Source organism: Schistosoma haematobium, chromosome ZW (genome assembly GCF_000699445.3).
Source record: "Schistosoma haematobium chromosome ZW, whole genome shotgun sequence".
NCBI classification, from domain to species: domain Eukaryota; kingdom Metazoa; phylum Platyhelminthes; class Trematoda; order Strigeidida; family Schistosomatidae; genus Schistosoma; species Schistosoma haematobium.
This window is the reverse complement of record NC_067195.1, coordinates 61,279,170-61,300,168: the sequence shown is the minus strand read 5'-3', so window position 1 is coordinate 61,300,168 and position 20,999 is coordinate 61,279,170. Positions and strand designations below refer to the sequence as shown.

At 30.6% G+C, this 20,999-nt stretch overlaps 1 protein-coding gene across 1 annotated transcript in view; it reads right to left on the bottom strand.

The window, feature by feature from the left end:
* Window positions 1-311: 311 nt before the first annotated feature.
* Window positions 312-20,999, bottom strand: part of DNAJC12 (DnaJ sub C member 12) — an 86,427-nt gene continuing 65,739 nt past the window's right edge. Inside the window, exons 5-8 of the mRNA XM_051211963.1 lie at window positions 19,358-19,396; window positions 16,508-16,579; window positions 8,380-8,630; window positions 312-1,795 (exon numbers count right to left, since the gene is read on the bottom strand). Of these exons, the coding sequence (XP_051072090.1) occupies window positions 1,301-1,795; window positions 8,380-8,630; window positions 16,508-16,579; window positions 19,358-19,396 (857 nt within the window). The 3' untranslated portion in view covers window positions 312-1,300. The remainder of the gene's footprint in view (window positions 1,796-8,379; window positions 8,631-16,507; window positions 16,580-19,357; window positions 19,397-20,999) is intronic.

The window sequence follows — 20,999 nt, the reverse complement described above, 5'->3', positions numbered from 1 at the left end:
ATGATGGTCTAGCTTCAATGGACTCATGATCTTAACTATTGTAATTTTGTTTAGCAAATAGATCATGTTGACAATGTATTTCAAAATAAGTTTAATCAAAAAATCACTGTTAACCTAATAGGATTTACTCTTCATATATATATATATATATATATATATATATATATATATATATATATATATATATATATATATATATATATATATATATATATATATATATATAGTAAGCTTGTTTTTCGAAGATATTGAAGATTTTACTTTCATCAATGATTCAATTGTGAAATTATATTCAATTAGAAAATGTAAAATAGTAAGCAGAATATAATATATTTTTCATTAGAATGTAATTTTGATATGAATATGATTTTTTGTTTTTGTTTTATAAGGAAAGGATATGGTTAAAGCAAAACAACATATAGATAGATAATTAAATATAAACACAAATCCTTTAATACCTTTCTTTTTTATATCAATAATCAATATAATATATTGTTTTAATGAATAATCCTGTTAAATAATTAAAACCAATAAACAATATATATATATATATATATAGAAAGAAGAAAGAAAATGGGTGATAAGAATAATGAAATAGAATATGAGGTAGAAATTTATTAGACATCAATGTAAATGATTCACATTAATTATCTTTTTTGAAACTTACATTATATCAATTCAATAATGAATATTCATTTGAAATTTTATTGTATAATAAATATATTGAATGATTATATTTAATTATTTAAACAATTTAAACTATATATTAATAATAAATAATATTGATTCTATTGTAAATGAATTAATATTTATCATTAATTAGTATAATTAATTTTATGAATAATAATGATCGATTTTTGATAGATAATAGAACAAATAATTAATTGAATAATGAAATAGTAATTGTATATCAACACAAATATATAATTATTATTAACTTATTTTCAATATGAGAAAATCTCAATCCATGACAAGTTAATTATTTAAAGGTTATAACAAGTATTTATTTATTTATTTTGTGCCTATTAGTTATACCTGATTCATAAATAAATTGCTTTTTTCTTTTCCCTTCTAATCAATAAATATGGTTGAAATAGTTTGTTTGTGTTAAAAAAAAAGCTCACCGTTTGATAGTTCAATTTATTTGATGTTTTTATTTTATTTATTTTTTTTCGAGGGTGGGGGGAATTATATTCAAAACACTAATACTGTACATTGATATTGTTAACTACATTTAACTAGTTAACATTGTTTCCATGATATAGTATTTCATTTCTTGTAATTATATTTTAACCTGAATTTATTGATTTGAATAAAATGATGAATACATATTTTTATTGGTTATATATTGAAATTTATCCTTATCATGTGGGTAACTTAAACTATCCTCTTTAGAACTATGTGGGTCGGAAATGATGGATGATTGACTGATTTGTTTTTTTAATTTGTTAGATGGTAGTTTTGTGGGTGACCTTAACCTATTCAACTGGTAATTCGATGATAATGTTGAAGGTGAAGTGTGGGATTGTATTCGATTATGTTGATTCCCTTGATTGTTTGACGAGTAATAATCAGAACCTAGACGTAACCGTTGTACTTGACGAGTTCTTTTTAATTTATCATTATTGTTATCATCAATATTGTCGTCATCAACAACTGAATTTTTCTCACTATCACATGATTCACGTGCAGCACGACGTACAAATTTTGACAATCGTCTTCTCCATGATTCTCTCCATTTTAATACTACACTATGTGTATCAAGTAATAACTCCATTCGATCGCCATATGGGACCTGTGTGGTAAATTAAAAAAAATACCGGTAAAATCACAGTTGTACAGCAGATTTTAAACGAAATTCAGTTTATTTTAAACAAGTGACTCATATAGTTTATTGCTTCATATATATATATTGTTAGTATTACTTTTGTGCTGGTGAAAATGTGGGTTATAACCTTGACATTTACACTTGATACACTATCTATATCGTATAATTAGTATTCGTAGGTTTGTGTAGTCTAGTATCAATACATAGACGTAAATGAAACTGAATTTAAACACTTACCAAACAATTGTTTAGAGTTAGAAACACACGCGTTTTTTTTAACTATAATCTACGAATTCGACCTCATTTGTTTTGAAATTCTATTTGGCAGATACGCTTATTTGTCTTAAAATATTTGAACTTTGAAAAAGAAATGAAATTCTTTGGCTAAGTAGTATGTAAACAATAAAACACTTTGAGAATATTTCACTTCTCCAAATGGAAACAGATAAGGCAAGATCACCCTAGACAGACCGCTCAACTAAATCGTAATTACGTGTTCACTAGTGATTGATTTTGAAATGAATTCGTGAAGTTTTTTTTGAGAAAGTGCAACTTGTGAGGGTAGTCGAACCATAGTGAAACAGTTATCACCGACAACAATAGATGATAGCTGGACTACATCACAAATCGACTACATTTGGAAATATAGCAAATTGAAATTGAAAAACAAAATATTGCCATCTACTTTACATCAATAAAGCTAACAGGAACAGATGAGTACTTTTGTTGTCAAATAAATTTGTCGTTAGAATAACATTTTCGTACGATAGTTAGATCATTTGTTAAGTAAACTGAAATAATATGCCCTCAAAATATTGTCTTTAACACTACGTTCATCAGGTATTTACTTTCAAACTATCCAAATACAATAAGTGAATTATTTAGAGTAATGTATCAAAGTGAAATGATAACACAGAAACAGATGAAATAGTTTTCTTCGATGAGTTCTCTTAAAAAACTGTTTTAGCTAAATCTTAATCATTAAGCCACTTCAAGATGGGTTTGTGAAGTTCTAAAAAAAGTTGTAACCGGTGGAATTCAATCGAATCGGAAGTAGATCAGATATCAATAATCAATACTTATCCGTAAGCTCAAATTTTATGTTGCCTAATCTAGTTTAATGAAGTGGTTAAGGCAGTCAACTACCAAACACCTTGTTGAACCTCAAGCTACCTACTTTATTTTGATCAGTCAAGTTATATCACTAGGCCTCATATAAACAGTGTGACTGAGAGCCGAGTACATAAACCCTGACCTGATAAGTGAGTAATACCATATTTATTGGTAATTCAACAGAATGGCTAATTAGTGTTGTAAATTTCATGGAATCATTTTTTTAAACTTAGTCATAGATAATTAGTACTTTATGATTTAATTTCTAATTACATTTCCTACAAGAATGATTATCTTCCAAACTGATCAACTGAATTAGGTATTTTATAGTTTAGAATATTAAACAAAACGCATCTTCAGTTAATCTAGACCAGTTTTATCTCATCTTAGAAATATCCATATACTGTCAATTCGGTTTTGTTTTTGTTTGTATCCTAATCAGTTCAAGAGTAGGGTAAGAATTTTCCCTTGACAGATTGTTTAAACTTTTATTCAGTCATTGATTTATGATATTCAGTCACGTATAGTAATATATACCTTTGATAAAACCTCTCTCTTCTACAATATTCTATTTATTCTGATCAGGAAAGCGTGTATGGAAATTTAAATTATAAATGAAGTTTGATATATTTATCATTTCTATTGATTTATTGAGTTGGAATAATCAAGTTTTATTGGTAAATGTGCATAGTTGATCATCTTCATCATCATCATCAAAATACTTTTTTTGTAGTGCAATCGTTAGCAATATAAAACTAAACTATTTTTTATTCGATACATTTCCAATGATAAGTGTTTCTTTATTATTATCATTATTATTTATTCAAAAAGTCCTCACTGTTTTTAATGATTAATTAAATATTATTATAAAATGCCCCCAAATGCCCTAGTACGGCCGAGAGTGGGAAGAGTCCGCTCTCCCTCTCGAAATGCTCTCACATGGCCACGCGTATATAGCCTCTGCCAGGTAAGTCCTACTCACTGCCTTCTCGTGGCGGCGGTGTTGTTTACGAAAATGAGAGGACGAAAAGTGAATGTCCGGCGCTTTAACGGAATTCCAAACCAATGGTGCACATGGGCTCCAGTATCCTGTGGGAACAAAGGGCGTATGAACCAGTCGTTGGTCACCGACTACCATGGGACTGCATCTCCTCACGATGCTCCACTGTCTTGTGGATAAGACCTTTAGGTCCAAGGCTCGGAGAGTGGCCCCTAAGAAAACCACCTGCTTCGGTTTGGGCACTTGTGCAGTATCACAGCCCTCACACATATCCAATGAGATTTGTGTGGCGCATATGTATTTGCTGCCTCCTTGTACCAATATCTATGTGTTAAAATAAATAAATAAATTATTATAAAGTATGGATTGCCATGGAAACTCCATTTGGTATTGTTAATAATATTAAGTTCAATGAAAGTTGAATTTATTTTCTAAAATTAAAAATTAAATGTAATGCATATCGAAAATTTCAACAACAACAACAACTGGTATTATCAGAATATCCAAATAATAATTTATTTATGTTTATTTATCATTTATAACTCTATCATTCAGAAATAAACCTGAATGACTGCATCATGAAAATGTTTTTGGTATATTTTATTTAGTATCAGAAGGGGTTTTGTGGAGATTGTAGTAATTTCAGCAGTTGAGATCATGAGTCAATTGAAGCTAGATCACCATGGAAAACCTGGAAGTAATGGACGGTCGTTGGATGCCGGCTCAGTGGCCAAGTGGTTAAGCGCTCGCGTGCGAGACTGATAGGTCATGGGTTCGAATCCCGCGAGGCGGGGTCGTAGATGCGCACTACTGAGGAGCCCCACAATAGGACGAAACGGCCGTCCAGTGATTCCAGGTTTTCCAAGGGGATCTAGCTTCAATTGACTCATGATCTCAACTATTGAAAATATATTTTATTTGTTGCTTTTTACTTATCAAGTACAGATTTGAGTACATTGACTGATCACTGATTAGTAATTTATATTATCTGTTTATTCCTTAGTACTGATAAAGATCTGTCTGTCGTTTGATAGTGTTCTTAACTTATCAGAAATTTATTCGTTGGTAATATCTTCAACTGTAATACTGAATGATTAGAGTTTTGACCTCATAAAGAGGATCAGTTGTCTTAAAATAAGTGCTTCACCTTTCTACCACTACGAAAGGTGAAACTATAATTTATAGACGACCATTGAGCGACTCTAAAGTGACCTTGAGAATGCCCATCTACTTACTGGGGCTAAATGAAGGTTATAAACTAGTGTGAGGAATTCGAATTATGATTTTCAACACGAACTGACATCACCTATAATGTCAAAACGCTATTTAGACAAATGGGTGAATGAAGTTCGCGCCAAAATCCAAGATCTGTTATCCTAAATCTGATCGGTTCGTTCATAAATTATAATATCGCCCCACGAAACTTGAGTGTTGCATCTCTTACCTTTAATAACCCATCAAGTGTATTTGATAATCCATCCATATTATATTGTTTGTTTGGAATTTTTGAAACTAATTTGTTTGTTTTTGCCTTGATATTGTTATTCGTTAGGTGAATGTGTTTTATCGTTAGTTTTCTAAAACTTTTTGTCAGGAAGAAAAGTTCATGGTATATATTTTGCTTTTAAATTATCTAATAAAGACAGATGTCGTGTGGATCCAATTGAATAATGACTATATAACTATATATTTAATTAAGCTACCTGATGCACATGATTATTATATCAGTCAGCTGAAAATTTAAACACTTCTGTCGTTATTGAAATAACAACTTATGGTGTGTTCAAGCATAACTTCTTAAAGAGCCATGAATAGTCGAAATGACCTCTTGCTTAATCGTCAAAGAATCATAAGTTCATAGTTTAGACGGCTTCATAGTACAGTAAGACCTTATACAATAAAGAGATTACTCATAAGTTACATTAGATCACCTAGTTTCGTCCAACATTTACTGACTAACAGACTGTTCTTTATCACAGAAAAGTGATTATTTTCATGATTGATCACTAGGTACGTGAACCCAGTTAGGCTATTTTTTCCTCATAAACACTAAAAAAATTTTGATTGATTTCTAAATATACAAAACAACTATTCAATAATCTTTGTAATATGGTAATTAGTTGCCTATTGTTCATCAATTATACAAATTTAATAGAGTATCTACTAGATTTTTGGTTTGTTCGAAAATTAACAAATATTTTAATTTAAATAGTTGAGATCATGAGTCAATTGAAGCTAGACCATCATTGAAAACCTGGAAGCACTGGACGGCCGTTTCGTCCTATTTTGGGACTTTTCAGCAGTGCACATTCACGATACCGCCTTACGAGATTCGAACCCATTACCTATCGGTCACGCGCGCGAACGTTTAACCTCTATGGTTTAATTTCAAACTCGGGAATAATATAAACACTAGTTATGTGAAATATTCAATTTTTAAAGTGTAAAATTTTGATGAAATTGGATTGAAATTTATTGATGCAACATTTTCATTTGAATTTATTTTAGATATTAAAAGAAACAAATACCATAGTCTAAATGAAGAGAAAAAAAAATACAACTTTGGTGTAATTTTTTTCGATTTCTAAACATGATATACTTTTTAAGAAATGAGAACAAGTTTTAAGGATGAATTTAGATTCGAATGTTCAGTTTATAATAATGGCAAGATACATGAGATGATTACACACATTAAATGCTTATATCAAAGCAGGAAATATTCATTAAGTCACTTTAACCATAATAGTTGTATATGATTTATCCCATAGATGACAGGAGATTGAGTACTTGAAGCAATATACTTATGTATATAAATTATAAATAGGCTTTTCTCCAGTTAACGTTACATGTTGTACAGTTGACAAAATTAACTGAAATCAATCAACCTATCAGTTCCACAATAGCTATTTAAGTTAATAATTAAAGCATATGATACACTATCTATTTGTTTAAATAGATGAAAATTGACTATAAAGAACATGTAAAATTGTTTTTTTGATGGAGTTTTGTTATTTATGCTGGGTGATCTAATAGTGCAACTTTTATTGTATTTTCAGACAATATCATCAGCACAAACATCAAATAGAACTGAGTTATTCTTCACATAACTAACAGTATGTTTTGTCAACAATAAATTTCATTTTCAAACCAAAATAGGTCATGTTTGTCGACCGATTAGAAAAATTCTAAACAACCGTAAGGTCAAGAGCCTAGTCAAGAGGAAACCCAATTAAAATAAAATCCAGACAATAACAAGACAAATATTGTATGATAACAACCAATTGAATTTATTGTTAACAAAAGAAGCTGTTAATTTTATGTTGAGAAATTCGGATAGCTCACTTCTATCTGAAGTTTGTTCTGGTGACGATTGTCTTCTGAACTCGTACACTATTGGGATTTATATGACAACGGTTATCAAGGTGTTTGATAAACGAAACATACGGAATAATCTCGAAGCCAAGCCACTACAATATCACATAATATAATACCTCTATAAATTGTCTTTAATATTAACTTTTTAAAACAGCTCATTCTGCAAACATTGATAATGATTAAACTGAGATGATTCTACTGATGCCTCTGAATCATAATTGGTCTTAGTGACTTGTAAACAATTACAGCAAAATTGTATAATAGAAAGGTTGTATTGAAGGTGGTATCAAGAAAATTTTAAAACTTATTATTAGAGAGAGGTAATGAGGAAAAAGAATAGACTTTAATTAGTTAAAGAATGAACGTTAGTAGTTCAAGTGATGTCTGGCGGATGAAATTAAACCCAACTTAGTGAGCAAATAGTCAAAAAATAGTTTACTTTTTAGTTAATCGAAGTATAGCAACTCACGTGCAATTGAGTTTGTTCTCATTTAACTCAGTTAAGCCCCTTTTGTTAACTTAATTAGCGGACAAAGTCATCCGTACTATAAAAACTTATTGTACCTTTATTAATGTCGTGCTTGTATGAAATATGTATGCTTGAACATTGTTTACCGCTTACGCATATATTCATTCTGATAGCTTGATTAATAACTGCTTAATTGGATTCTATGATCCATTCATTTCCCTACATATACGTGTACATTTGACACTACACTCTCGGTTCGCTGACTCACTTAGTAGTTGCCTCTCTGCTTTGTGGTCTGAGTTATCTGCTAATAAAACTGTAGTCACTGCTTCTCTTTGCCTTCTGATTCCAAACACCGTTGAGGATTATATGATAACGGTTACGAGGGTGATTGGTCAACGAAGCACAGCCACTACAGAAGTACTGATTAATCAACACTACGTGATTGATATACGCTTATCTCATTTTAAGTATGTGTTGTTCTTAACTGTATTTTAAGTGTAGTTATTTCAATATAAACTTATTTAATAGTTCTATCATATACAAAATAATTTACTATGAACACAAATCAGCATTGAAATTATTTCATAATACCTGATGCGAACGTGTTATGAACAAATATGATTGACCAACTTGAAGGTTTGGACATAGACATCGTGAATGACGTTTATCTGCCGAGTTATTTTTGATGCGTAACCAAACTCGATAGGCTGGTAGATTTGGCGATGCTGTTTTAGGTAATAAGTGTTCAGCTGCTCCAGTAATACGCCATGTGTTTTGAATGTCGACTTCAAGACGCATTAAATCTCCATGAACTGTTCGAGATTTGACTATGCCACGAAAAACTATGGAACGAAAGAAATTTATTAACGTTATATATTATAGCTTATTCATTAATAATGCAAAATGAACATCATAGAACTTGTTATTTCTCATGATTCGTATATAACTGTTTAATTAGAAGGAAAAAACCCTTCATATTATAGACCACTTCATCCCATAATAAAGTATCACTTAGACTAATTTTAGTTTTAATCATCAATAGATTATTTATTCTAAATACGTCGGTATTTATGATCATATTTCATTGCTGTCTGGTTCATTTCCCAGCGATTTCCTTTACTGGCAATAGTTTTCCAACCAACAGACTTGAATATATTATTTGTTATTTATATCCACAATAAACTATTTCTGACGACAAATACTTGAAAGCTATAGAGGCAAATTAAAAATTCTTAAATTTCTTGATTATTCTATGAAAATAATAAAACATATAATACTAGGGAATAAGTTGGCTAAAGTCATGAATTGGTTGATTTTTAAACTAGCACTCCGTGGCTAAGCGAATAACGCGATGGATTTTAAAGCGTATGGTATTGGATTGTTGCCTTAGAATGAACATCAGATTTGGGATTCAGGTACATCCAACTGACGAATCCCATGTAGGAAGAAACCCAAGTCTTCCATTCCATCGCCAATCACATTCCATCTATTCTATATGAACTTGTATCATAATGACTATTTAGAGACAATCCACACACGATACACATATGTCAACCGAGACTGATCATATTTCAGTGAAAATTCTTCATAACGAGATAATCCAAACCATTTCAATTTGAATCATTGTATAGTTTCTATCCGTTTTTCAACTGTTTGTTTGAAACTTATTTTGCTCTTCATTTTAATTTAAATGTAAAAACCTATTTAAGGTTAATTGCAATGTTGCTGAACAAATGTGAAATAAATTTTATTGAGTTATTTGTTAAAAACTCTACTAGATTGGTGAACTACTCAAGAAAAAGATAACAACTTCAATGTTATTCCACTAAACTCAAATTCTGAAAGTTAATGTCAATGCATGATTATTTAAAGTTCACTTGATTTCACCTAAACAAAAATACATTGAATTCCCTTGCTTAACAAGTTGAAAACTACTAACAGCTTCTATTTTGAAATGGAGGGAGAGAGAATAAGAATTTCCCCTATCTACTATGTGATAAGATCGAGTTATTAAGCCTTCTATACGAGTTTGAACTTGGTTAACTTTAACACTCTTCTTTATGAATTATAACTGATAAAAATTCTAAAAGATAAAATTTTATTGATGATATGAATTCAATGGAACTTATGAAGGTTGGTCTCTTCGATGAAGCTGTTTACCATAAAATGGTTTTATAATATTATAAAAAGTTCAATAGAAGAATAATGATTAACACTTTCAGCTCAACATAGTTATATTGTTCATTACTGCTAAAACACTAAATTTTGAGACAACAACGTCAGGTTGTTTAGCAAAATGCAAAACTAATTTCAACTATCAATCGCTTTTTAGTAAATTTAAATAAAGTACCCTAGTGTAACCGTTTGGACATAAATAAGAAAACGCTAGCTTTTCTTCAGTCAGAGAAAAATTACACAAAAATCTTGTTATTATTAATGTATCTGATAGCAGAAATTTCCCATGGAAACAGCTGCTTACATAGATCAATGTATTAATAGCTATGTTCTTCATATTGTTGATATATGACGTTCCTTTCATTGGTTGTTTAACCATTTTACCCATGATGAATATGGAGTCAACCTTTAGATAAATTATTAAATACCATATGACGACTGAAAACTACATCTTGATTTAGGTATAATTACAGAGTACTATAAGTGACTATATGTGGAATTCTGTGTTTTTACGTTTCTTCATAATTGAAATCCATTGAAATTAATCAGAAGTGGATAAAAGGAAAGGTAAATTTCTTCGTCTAGATTATCTTATTTGAATAATAATTCTCCTATCAAACGACAGATAATGTAAAGGCTGGAGAACCGTTCTCCATTACATCACTCAGTTACACAAGTCTCAATTCGATTGCCTACAGATCCTATCCACTAATATAAATAAATAACAACTAATATAAAACTTCTTAACTGAAATTATGAATCAATCAAAAATACATTAATTAGGGTCTACTCTACGGATCGATACTTTGTTATATATGATTCTTAAGGCATTAATATAATCTGGGAGGGATGAGTCAACTTGGTAGATAAGCTTAATCAATCTACGATTTAGTACTAGTTTATACAGAAAGTCATAGGTTAGGATATTCTTTTTTTTACAAACATTTCTGACTCGGTCAGTCTAGTTGAATAACTTAAATTATTCAGATTAATCAAGTAATATGAAGAAAATATTATATAGTCTGGTTTCAATTAATGTTATATTGTTACTACCACTTATTCTAGTTACTCTCCTTGATAATAAAACGTAATTATCAAGAACATAGAGTGTTTAGTTTAGATTAATCAAAACGTAGGTTTGAATAACAACAACAATACTGTGACAGATATATCTGTGTATAAACTAACATTAGTTGTCAATTTTTGCTTGATGGAAGTTAATCAATGTCACGATGTATTTTTTTCCAGTGTACATACAAAAGCATCAATTAAAAAACGAAAGTAAATCACTAGTTATTTAACCTATTATCACATGACGCAGAATTTAACAGTAAACGGATCCAGATAAACCATAGAATGGCTTGAAAAATAGGTTCCATATAATCTTGGTATTCATAAACAAAATGTATCTGAATTTCCGGAGAACTTCATTTTTCTTAATTAAACACTGAACAATTATCAGTATTATACCATTAAATCCCCTCAGAGATGCGATTCACTCAATTTTATGTGCTTACTAGATCCAGTGACTTAATATCAATATGTATCCCATTGAGAGTATGATAAATTAGCCCTAATAAATAATAACTCCTGGATGTTGTTAGAAATTAATCTTACAGGACACAAATCATTGACGAGTAGTTTGATTCTCCAAAATTAAAATTTATTGATTGCGTGTTTTATACATTGGTACTACCAATAAGTTAGTTTGATTCATGAATTACCAGTGTCAACCATATTATTTTTAAAAGGAATGACACTAAGAATGATAAATCGATAGCTGAATGAATAACGATTTTCAGAATATCAAAATTCGATCATAGACTACATGATCATCAACTTTTTGTGTTTTAGAAAACCTCATCTTGTTAAGTAATGTGAACAAATTTATTGATCTGATATTTGCACATATAAATATATCATACATTTAGTTGATTCACATACGTGCGTACTACACTTTTCATTGATTTATTGTGATAGAAAATTGTACCTTTCATACTAGATTCTTTGTCATTATCATGTACACTCGTTAATTACAGTGCAAAGTATATTTTATTCATTGCTACCACATGCTATTTATTCAATATAACATCTTATTAAAGATAGAAATATTTCACAAAATGAGGATTAAGATTGTCTAGTATATTGTTAAGGAAATTAGATTAGTTTATTTGTTAACCAGATTTTGACTATCCTCTTATGTGTTCTTTTTTTTTCGTATTTTAAGGAATCATATCAGAAATTCTATCTGAAAATGAATCACTTAATTTTATGTTTTCCATAGAAATTTGAATTGGTTAAAATAAACTAACAAACAAATAACGTAAATATGCACAATTTTAGTTTACATGTATGTTTCACAAAAAACACACATTTCATTTCGTTATTTGCTACTCGAACTACATGCGAATATGTCACAATCATAAATAATGTCATCATATTCAGATGGTTCAATGGGTTTTTTTTAAGAAAAACTAAGTTAATAAATCTGTTGATTGGAAAACTTTGAATTCTGTATTAATAGCAAAGATGGATAGTGGCTAGCAGTGGAATCCAGGACGCCCGTTTCGTCCTTATTGAGACTCGTCAATTGGATGCACCTGAATTTCAGAGTTGAAGTTCACTCTGGGACTCGAACTTAGTACCGTTCGCTTCAAATGCCATTGCATTATGCACTCAGCTACTAAGTCATGATAGCCACTTGCTTGTGCAATTGAGATAAGCGAACGGTACTGGATTCGAGTCCCTTAGTGAACATCAACTCTGAGATTCAGATACATCAAGCTGACGAGTCCTAAATAGGACGAGACGCGTATCCTGTATTCCACTGCTAGCCACTATCCATCTTAGCTTAAAAAGCTTGTGACTTAAGACTATATAGAGGCAATCCGCATAGGATGCATATATGCCAACATGAGACTGATCAATTGTAGTCCTAAATTACAATGAGAATATACAAGTAAAACAACACCAAGTGAATCTATATTAATAGGTTTATAAAAACAATTGTAAAAAACACTGATTATAATTGTTTAGTTTTGTATAAATTATTATAAGTACATTCATCAGAATCTATTACAGTTAGAGATACCTTATGTATTTAAATCGCTTTACATACTATGAAAAAATCAAATATTCACTGAAGATAATCACATTGTAATAAAACTTTTCTGTATCAATAATGGCATCTATTCTCTTCCTTAATGTTTATTCGTGTATAGGTCAATTTTCTAGAGTGTTCATTTTTGAAATAGAATTTACAAGTATATTATTTGCAATCATTTATCGACTGATAACCGTAGGGCGTAACTTTAGATCTTATGTAATACATTTATGATTGAATAGTTGAAGAATTATTTTGTCTTGAGTATTATGTCTACCTTCTCGCTTAATTGTACTCGTACTCACATTCGCTGACTCACTCGCTCGCTCGCTCGCTTGCCTTTCGGCACAACTCTTTCATGCTTGTTCAACGCACCTGTAATTTTGGATATCTGTGTGTGGTCCCATAATAAACGTAATCAACACTTCGTATTCACCTTCTGATTAATATACCGTTGGGGCGCTATTTAGTGACGGTTATCAAGACGAAGTTTAGGTATTATATGGAATACCGACTACCACAACTTCATCTACCAAGATTCAAATAGCGTTATTAGCTCAGAAATAATTGGTTTTAATAATATTTTAAAAACTGAAAACTTGCATGGCTTGGTGCTAAATTACACATATTAACTTCCCTTTTGTTATTAATCGTCTCATAGTAAGACTGTCTTTCGAGTGGCAGAGGAATCTAGGACACGCAGTTTTCCTATTCAGGAAAATACAAACCCTGAAAAATAACTTCATACTTGTTGAAAAATCTATCAGCTATGTAGACTCATCAGTTTATTAGTTAAATCATTGGAGCATGGATGTGAACATAAACATTGAGATGGAGGTACACTCAAGTAAGGAGCTCGAAGTAAGACAAAACATGAGTTGGTGAGACTATAATTTACAGACGACCTTTGAGCGAATCTAAAGTGACCTTGAGAATGCCCTACTTACTGTGGCTAAATGAGGCTTATAAACTAGTGTGAGGAATTCCAATTATGATTTACAGTTTATAGTTAGATTTAAGAACTAGATTTATGGTTTACATCACGAACTGACATCAGCTATAATGTCAAAACGCTATTTAGACAAATGGGTGAGCAGAGTTCGCGCTAAAATCCAAGATCTGTTATCCTAAATCTGATCGGTTCGTCCATAAATTATAGTCTCGTCCATGAGTCCTAAATTTTATTGACAGCCTCAATTTAGCTTACTAAAATCTTGTAACTAATAGTCAATACACTCAGAATACATATCTGACTTTAGTACGTAGTTCTTAGTCAAGCCCACATGGGTTATTCTAGCTTCCAGACTGACCAGTTTATTCATTCTTCTTGAGTCACATCTTGACCCTGTCAGTTATTCTCTTATTAATCCTTACGTTTTTCATATAATTGCATGTGTGTCAATTACATACCTTACTCGTTATGTGTCTGTAACTTATTTTTGTTCGACTGTAAATATCGAGTCATTGTTGGCTAAATTAAGCCGGCTCACTAACCTTCTTTACTGTTGGTCATTTAGTTTCGCTTTTCTCTCTCTTCTTCGCTTCCTTTGCTCCATCTCCCTATCTGTCTGTTCAGACCAACGACTGTATAAAATATACGCATTTATACTTCGTTCTCTTATTTGACTTATGTAATTCCGTTATTCACTAACGTGAGTGAAGTCGATAACTATGTGCGAGGATTGGAGGCATGTATATTTCGATAACAAGCAGCAAACGACCTACCTGGAGTCAGATCTCAGGCCAATAAATATTCATTATGAATTTCAGCCAGAGTGACAGGTGTGAACTCTCTTTCGGTGCGACAATTTTATTCCCTGTATGAATTCAGGTAAGCTTTGTCTAGTGTTTTTTGCTGGAACCCTATGTATTTTCTCCCTATATATGTCATTATAAAGCACGTAAAATTTGGTATATAGACGATTGTATCATGGTCTAAAGGTGCTGTAATTTTAGGACTTATTATTGGGCCTGTATTTGGGGAGTCAATAAATGTTCACTGCACTAGTCTATCATATTATCACTGCTTCGTGGTAATCGTGGTGGTTCCCGGTTTCCAATATAAGCAGTGAGATCGAGGAATAACAGTGGTTCTCGATTGTCAAGTAAAAACAGTAAGACTGTGGACTCAACAGGTTCGATACGTAACAGCTAGCTACTCACTTATAACATCCCCGACGGAGCCAGCTTTCCAGTTATAACAGTGGTGATCCGGATACAATACTTATTTTATCATGAAAGCACCTATTTCCTTTGCACAATGATCGACATCGGGGTTTTCCTCAGCTTGGAAATTCCTATGAATCTACTATTTGGATCAAATAAAACAAAAAATTTTAAGTATCGCTTTTCATAAGACTAACGGTCAGGGATGAAAGGACAAGGTAACGCAGTAGTCTAATCAATAAGTGTTTATACCTAGATATTTGATTATATTTTGTAAGAAATTCATTAAGAAGCATTCTATTGGTCTGAATGATTTCTAGGAAGAAAGTAGCTTTACCATTTAATATTCTTAACTAGGGTTAAAGGATGATGGATAGTGATTAGAGATATTAATTATGTTCAAATCAGATCCCATTTAGCGCGTTACCTAGACAAACTTTTACCTTATTGATGTATCACCGATTGTGAAAATTGCTAGGATTCTATGCCATAGTTTCATATCATCCAGCCAGCTATCTATTGAGGAATAGCTTGAGAATACATCATCTCAGTTCTAGAATAGATATACTGGAGGCGGACTAGAGATAAAATTTTGATATTTTTACCGATAGTTTCCTTAGCCTTTTAATCATTTTTATAGACATAAATACGATGGGGAAGATTTTTAACTCAAGAGGAGGTTTTTGAAAGTATTATGTTCTTTGAGATAGGTGTTTTAATCATTAAGTTTTCATTGACTTTCTAGACTCGGAGGTGTAGGTTTTTTAGATCAAGACGAATCATCATGGCTTACTGCCGACTAGTCCCTCAAGGATGGTAATAACTTTTGCTAAAAGAAAAGAACATTGATCAACTTTAAAGATAACTGAAATTTACGAAGACATTCTTGAAATTGTGTAAAGATACACAATTTAATGTAATCAGCAAACAGTTCTGAAACAAATCTCTGCACATCCATTACATTTTAAACTTGTCGTTATTTTCAACTGTAGTAATTTATACTGAAGTTATCTGTAAATAATTCTTATTTACTCAATGTAGATTTAATGAGAGAATAGTCAGTTACTTTTATTGTTTATGGAGGTCAATAAATCATATGATCAATTTGTGTTCAAGGTCAAACTTAAAAAGTTACATTCATTTATATCTTGTTAGCGTGATTGAGATTAAGATTGTCTCCTAGTAAAGAATATATACTAAGGTGTAAACATTCCATGTACTGGAACATAGGAAAAGATTAATAGTAATGATCATAAAAACAACAGCTAAACTTACCAGCTTCACAACGACAAAACTTCTTAAATCTTATTCTTTTTTTACTTCTTTCACATGGAGGACAATTGATATCTAAATGATGTTTTTTTTAATTTTTTCATAAAAAGAGAGAAATCATATTGAAAAACATCTTGAATGTTGATTCAAAAATGAACTCATGTTTCAATGATAATGTAAATTTATTTTATTGAATAAAAAAACTCTTTTGGTTTTCTCCTTTAGATTTCACAAGTTTCACATCATCTGATAGAAATTCCAGCAACTTTTAAACATGTTTCATATTTTCTAATAGTGCGCATACACTCTAATTGAGTTGTGTTGATGGGATGTTTTCATTTCACTCTAATTTATTAGTTTATTGAAGTATGCCTTACTCAATTAATTAATATGGTCTTCGTTTTACTTTCAGAAACTAATAAAAATAATTCAAATTGTCTGATTTAAAATGAACACGATCTTTTACAGAAGCTAGTGTAAGATCGTTATTTGGAGGAAGAAGCTTTCAAATGAGAATGGTGTATCGAATAGGTTTAAGTTAATGTGAGACCTACATAATTAATAACTAGAGGACAATATCTCCACCATCTCAAAGACAATATCTCATTTTGGATATGTGTATGATTTACTGATTAGTAATCAGATGCATATTTTTATAGATTTTCACGGAGATATGTTAGGGTTTCTGTCGGTGTAAGCAGTCTCGAATGTATTATACCTATAATTGGAGATCCATTTCAAAAATTTAATCATGAGAAACGAAAACATTCTACTGACGTGACCATTAATTAGTGCATATATCTTATTAATCATTTAGAAATTTCGTCAGATAAAGTGGAATTCTTGAAATTTGTATATGTAAGAGAAACAAAGGGGAAATAATATAGAAACAACTGACACAATTTTTTAAAAGAATAGAGAGCATAACTTGGTTATCATGTTCGAATTTCGCCAAAATTTGAAGTTAACTGTATCTATAATCCATTAATTCTAAAGCCTTCTTAAATAATTGTTGCTAAAATTTATTCAATGTGTTTGGATTGTAATGATATGTAGTCATCAAAATACCAAGTGTAGCGCGACTGATGTAAATATACTCTCAATCCACTAGCTATCTGAGCACATGAGCGTCTCACTGTCTTTAAATGATCAGGTTGATGAATGTTGTGATTTCCCTCCAGTTAAAGACTGTTTAATATGGTAAGTCAAAATTTCAACTGAATTTGCCATTCAGTATGTTTTCAGTAGTTGATTTACCATGAAAACATTCCTCGTAACTTTTTATCTAGTTGTTTTAACTTGTTAAACGAATAACATAACAGGTGGTTTGTTATGTTTTATTTCTCACGATACTCTCACTGTAAATAAAATGTAAGTTTTAGATTGATTACATACAATTATGCCATCCTGTTTATGATGAAAGATTTGAATATCAGATGAAATGACAATAATAAGATAATATTTACATTACATCAAACAAATTAGGGGAAACCTACTGAAGTGTATTTAGAATTTACTGTTATATATTTATATTACTTAAATTCATTTTAAGTAACTTATCAGTCTAACAAATAATAGAGAGAAGAAAAGGGGTAGTTAACAATCCCACTGTTTTTGTCTAACCATTTTTCAATTAATCTTATGTTCTGAAATAACTACTTGACTTTATATTTGTCTCTGAAGTCTTAAATTACACTATTATTACTTGAAAAGTGACAATTAATCTCCTTCTAAATATAACTTTAAAATGTTTTGGATTCAAACAAAATAACAACGTTTAAGCTATATATAAAAATTCATTCATTCAGGTTCATACATTACGAAATTTAAGTAAATGACAGACCAATAAAGATAAAGAAAACAATAAAATATATTAGGCAAGAGGAATATATGAACTTGAAATAATTAAGTAAGCAGTAATTGAATGTTCAAACCTAAAGAAGGATTGGAATCATGTCACTTAACGTCCTTATTATCGTAGTTTCAGATATTTTAAGACTCCATATGGCAGGTCTACACATCTTTACATAACTCACAATAACAGTCAGTGAATGGCTTTCAAGAGGTCCTTCTTTTCTATTCCTGTTCTAGATAACAATATATAAAGATAAATGATAATTCTACAACTAAAATATAGTCGAGATGACTAAGTCAATACCTATTTCTCAACTGTACGAACAAATAAATGAAAGTCTTTAGGAGGAAAGATGAAGGAATACAAGGCAAATAAGAGAGATAAGAAATCAACTCGGATTATAGTTAGGTTTCAGTTAAGATGTGGACTTCAACTATTTTAGTTTGTTCAGTTTTAACAATTTTATCGTAGACCTATTCACTCTCAGAATGTTTTACCTCGTCGCCTTATATATTAAATAGAGGACAGTAATGAAGAAACATTTGTCAAGTTTTGCAACATCTCACCAATACTAGAGGAATACGTAACTTCTGAATTCATATATTTTTGATTAGATGACTGGCTATTACAGATGCTAGAGACATAAGTTGATAAAGACTCATCAAGAAGTTATTATTACCATATTTTCTGAAAGTTCATGGACAGTAATACTAGTTAATCTTAGGGTGATTAACTCAAACATCTAAAGCTTCTTGTTATTCTCCATGAAATTTATTAGCAATGCTCATCGTAATCTATTGAAAAATTAGAATAGTTTTCGTTTGACAAAAAAGATGTTCAGAAAGTGAAGTCTGACTTAGCACAACCATATAACTCTGCTATATAAATAAATAAACCAAATAACTGTACACAGTATAATACTTTATTCCTTGGTGTAAATTAGATCTAATCAATTATTTTGAAGATTATATCTTGCAAATATTATTTTCATAACTTACCAGTCTCTGGTTTAGACAACTGGGATTTGGTTGAATGAGCTGAAATGAAAATAAAAATCGACATATATAAATTTACAGTTGTCAACGTTATCTCTCATGGATATGAAGAACAAATGAATGAAAGTTATTTGTATGTAAATGGCATTTAAAGAATTCAGTTTTTCAGTTCTAATCATTTTTTACTTTTCTAAAAATTGCAAACGGAATGTAATGTTTACATCTGACATTGGGGAGTAATTTTTTTAGCTATGATATATAGGTAGAAAAACAATGTTGAAAGCTTTTTGGCAATGAAAAAATGATTTATCCAAGTAATTGGTGGTTTCCAACTAAGTGATTGAATTTTGAGTTGGAAACAAAAGTAATTTTTGTCTTTTTAATAGGTGTTAGTGGAATAAACGTTCGAACATGTAGAAAAAAATCACTAGAGTACTTTAATCTGTGCTTTGATTAGCAATTTTCTTCATCTGATTCAAGGTGATTTTCTGTTTGTGGATGAGCACTAAACGCCAAACGATCTCTTCATGGTAATCAATAATCTTTTCTGTAGTTCATATTACTGGTCCTATTTTACTAGTCAAATTACAGTGCAATCAAGTTGACTTGGCATCACCAAAAACTTATAGAGGCAAGTAGAAGTAAACCGTACACTTATGTCTAGTGTTAGATGTCACATTTTATTAAAGTATATTTCAAAGATTTTTGGGATCTGATATTTTCAAGAGGACTAAAACTCATTCCAGTCAGTTTTATGAACAGAACCACTGCCAAAAGTTGTTAGCTTGTTCGAAACCTGTGTCCAGATCTTTCTTACTGACAATAACTTAACATTAAACGTCAATCGGATTGATTTTAAAAAATTATATAATTCATGAAAATCTAGTCCATCAAAATTTATTCAACATGTGTTTAGAAAACCCAAACTAATGTCTAAATAGTTTACTCCGTTCCTCATCATCTCAAAAAAGCAACAGGGAACCCGAGTGGGCTGAACAATAAATCAGCTCTATTGTATGGCAGTTAAATATCTAGTGTGTATCGCTAGTTTCTCTTGAAATAGGATGAATATTTCTTATAATATTCTGTTTTTGATAGTTAGTCAACTAGTTTGTGGGAATTTCAGGAAAAACATTGAAAATCACTGATCAACAAACAGTTGTTTCATTCTAGTTTGAAAATATCCAACAATGTACACTTGAACTAAAATAAAACAAGTTGACTAATATTCATTTGATTTTCACGGTTCACTAGGTGATGTTAAACCATGGTAAACTAATTTCTCACTGAACAATTTCCACACACATCTACATCAATACTAAGAGTTAATTTGACATTATTGAAAAGTATAAGCAATTTGCTTCAATTAGTGAATTGCCAATGCTTCGACAGTGCATATTCAAATTAAAAAAAACTAATAATCAGATGCAATAGTTTGAACTAGTTTAAAAGACAATTTGGTTGTACTCTGCAACAGTGTTCCTAATTGGTTAAACCCAAATTCATAAGACTTAAGAAAGAAGTTCTGCAATTCGAATCTATGATCAGTTTGATAACCATGGTATAAATTAGTATTTTTACTAGAACTTAGTAAAAAATAAAAGGAAATGAAAAATTAGTAGAGACGTATGCTTCGGAAAAACAA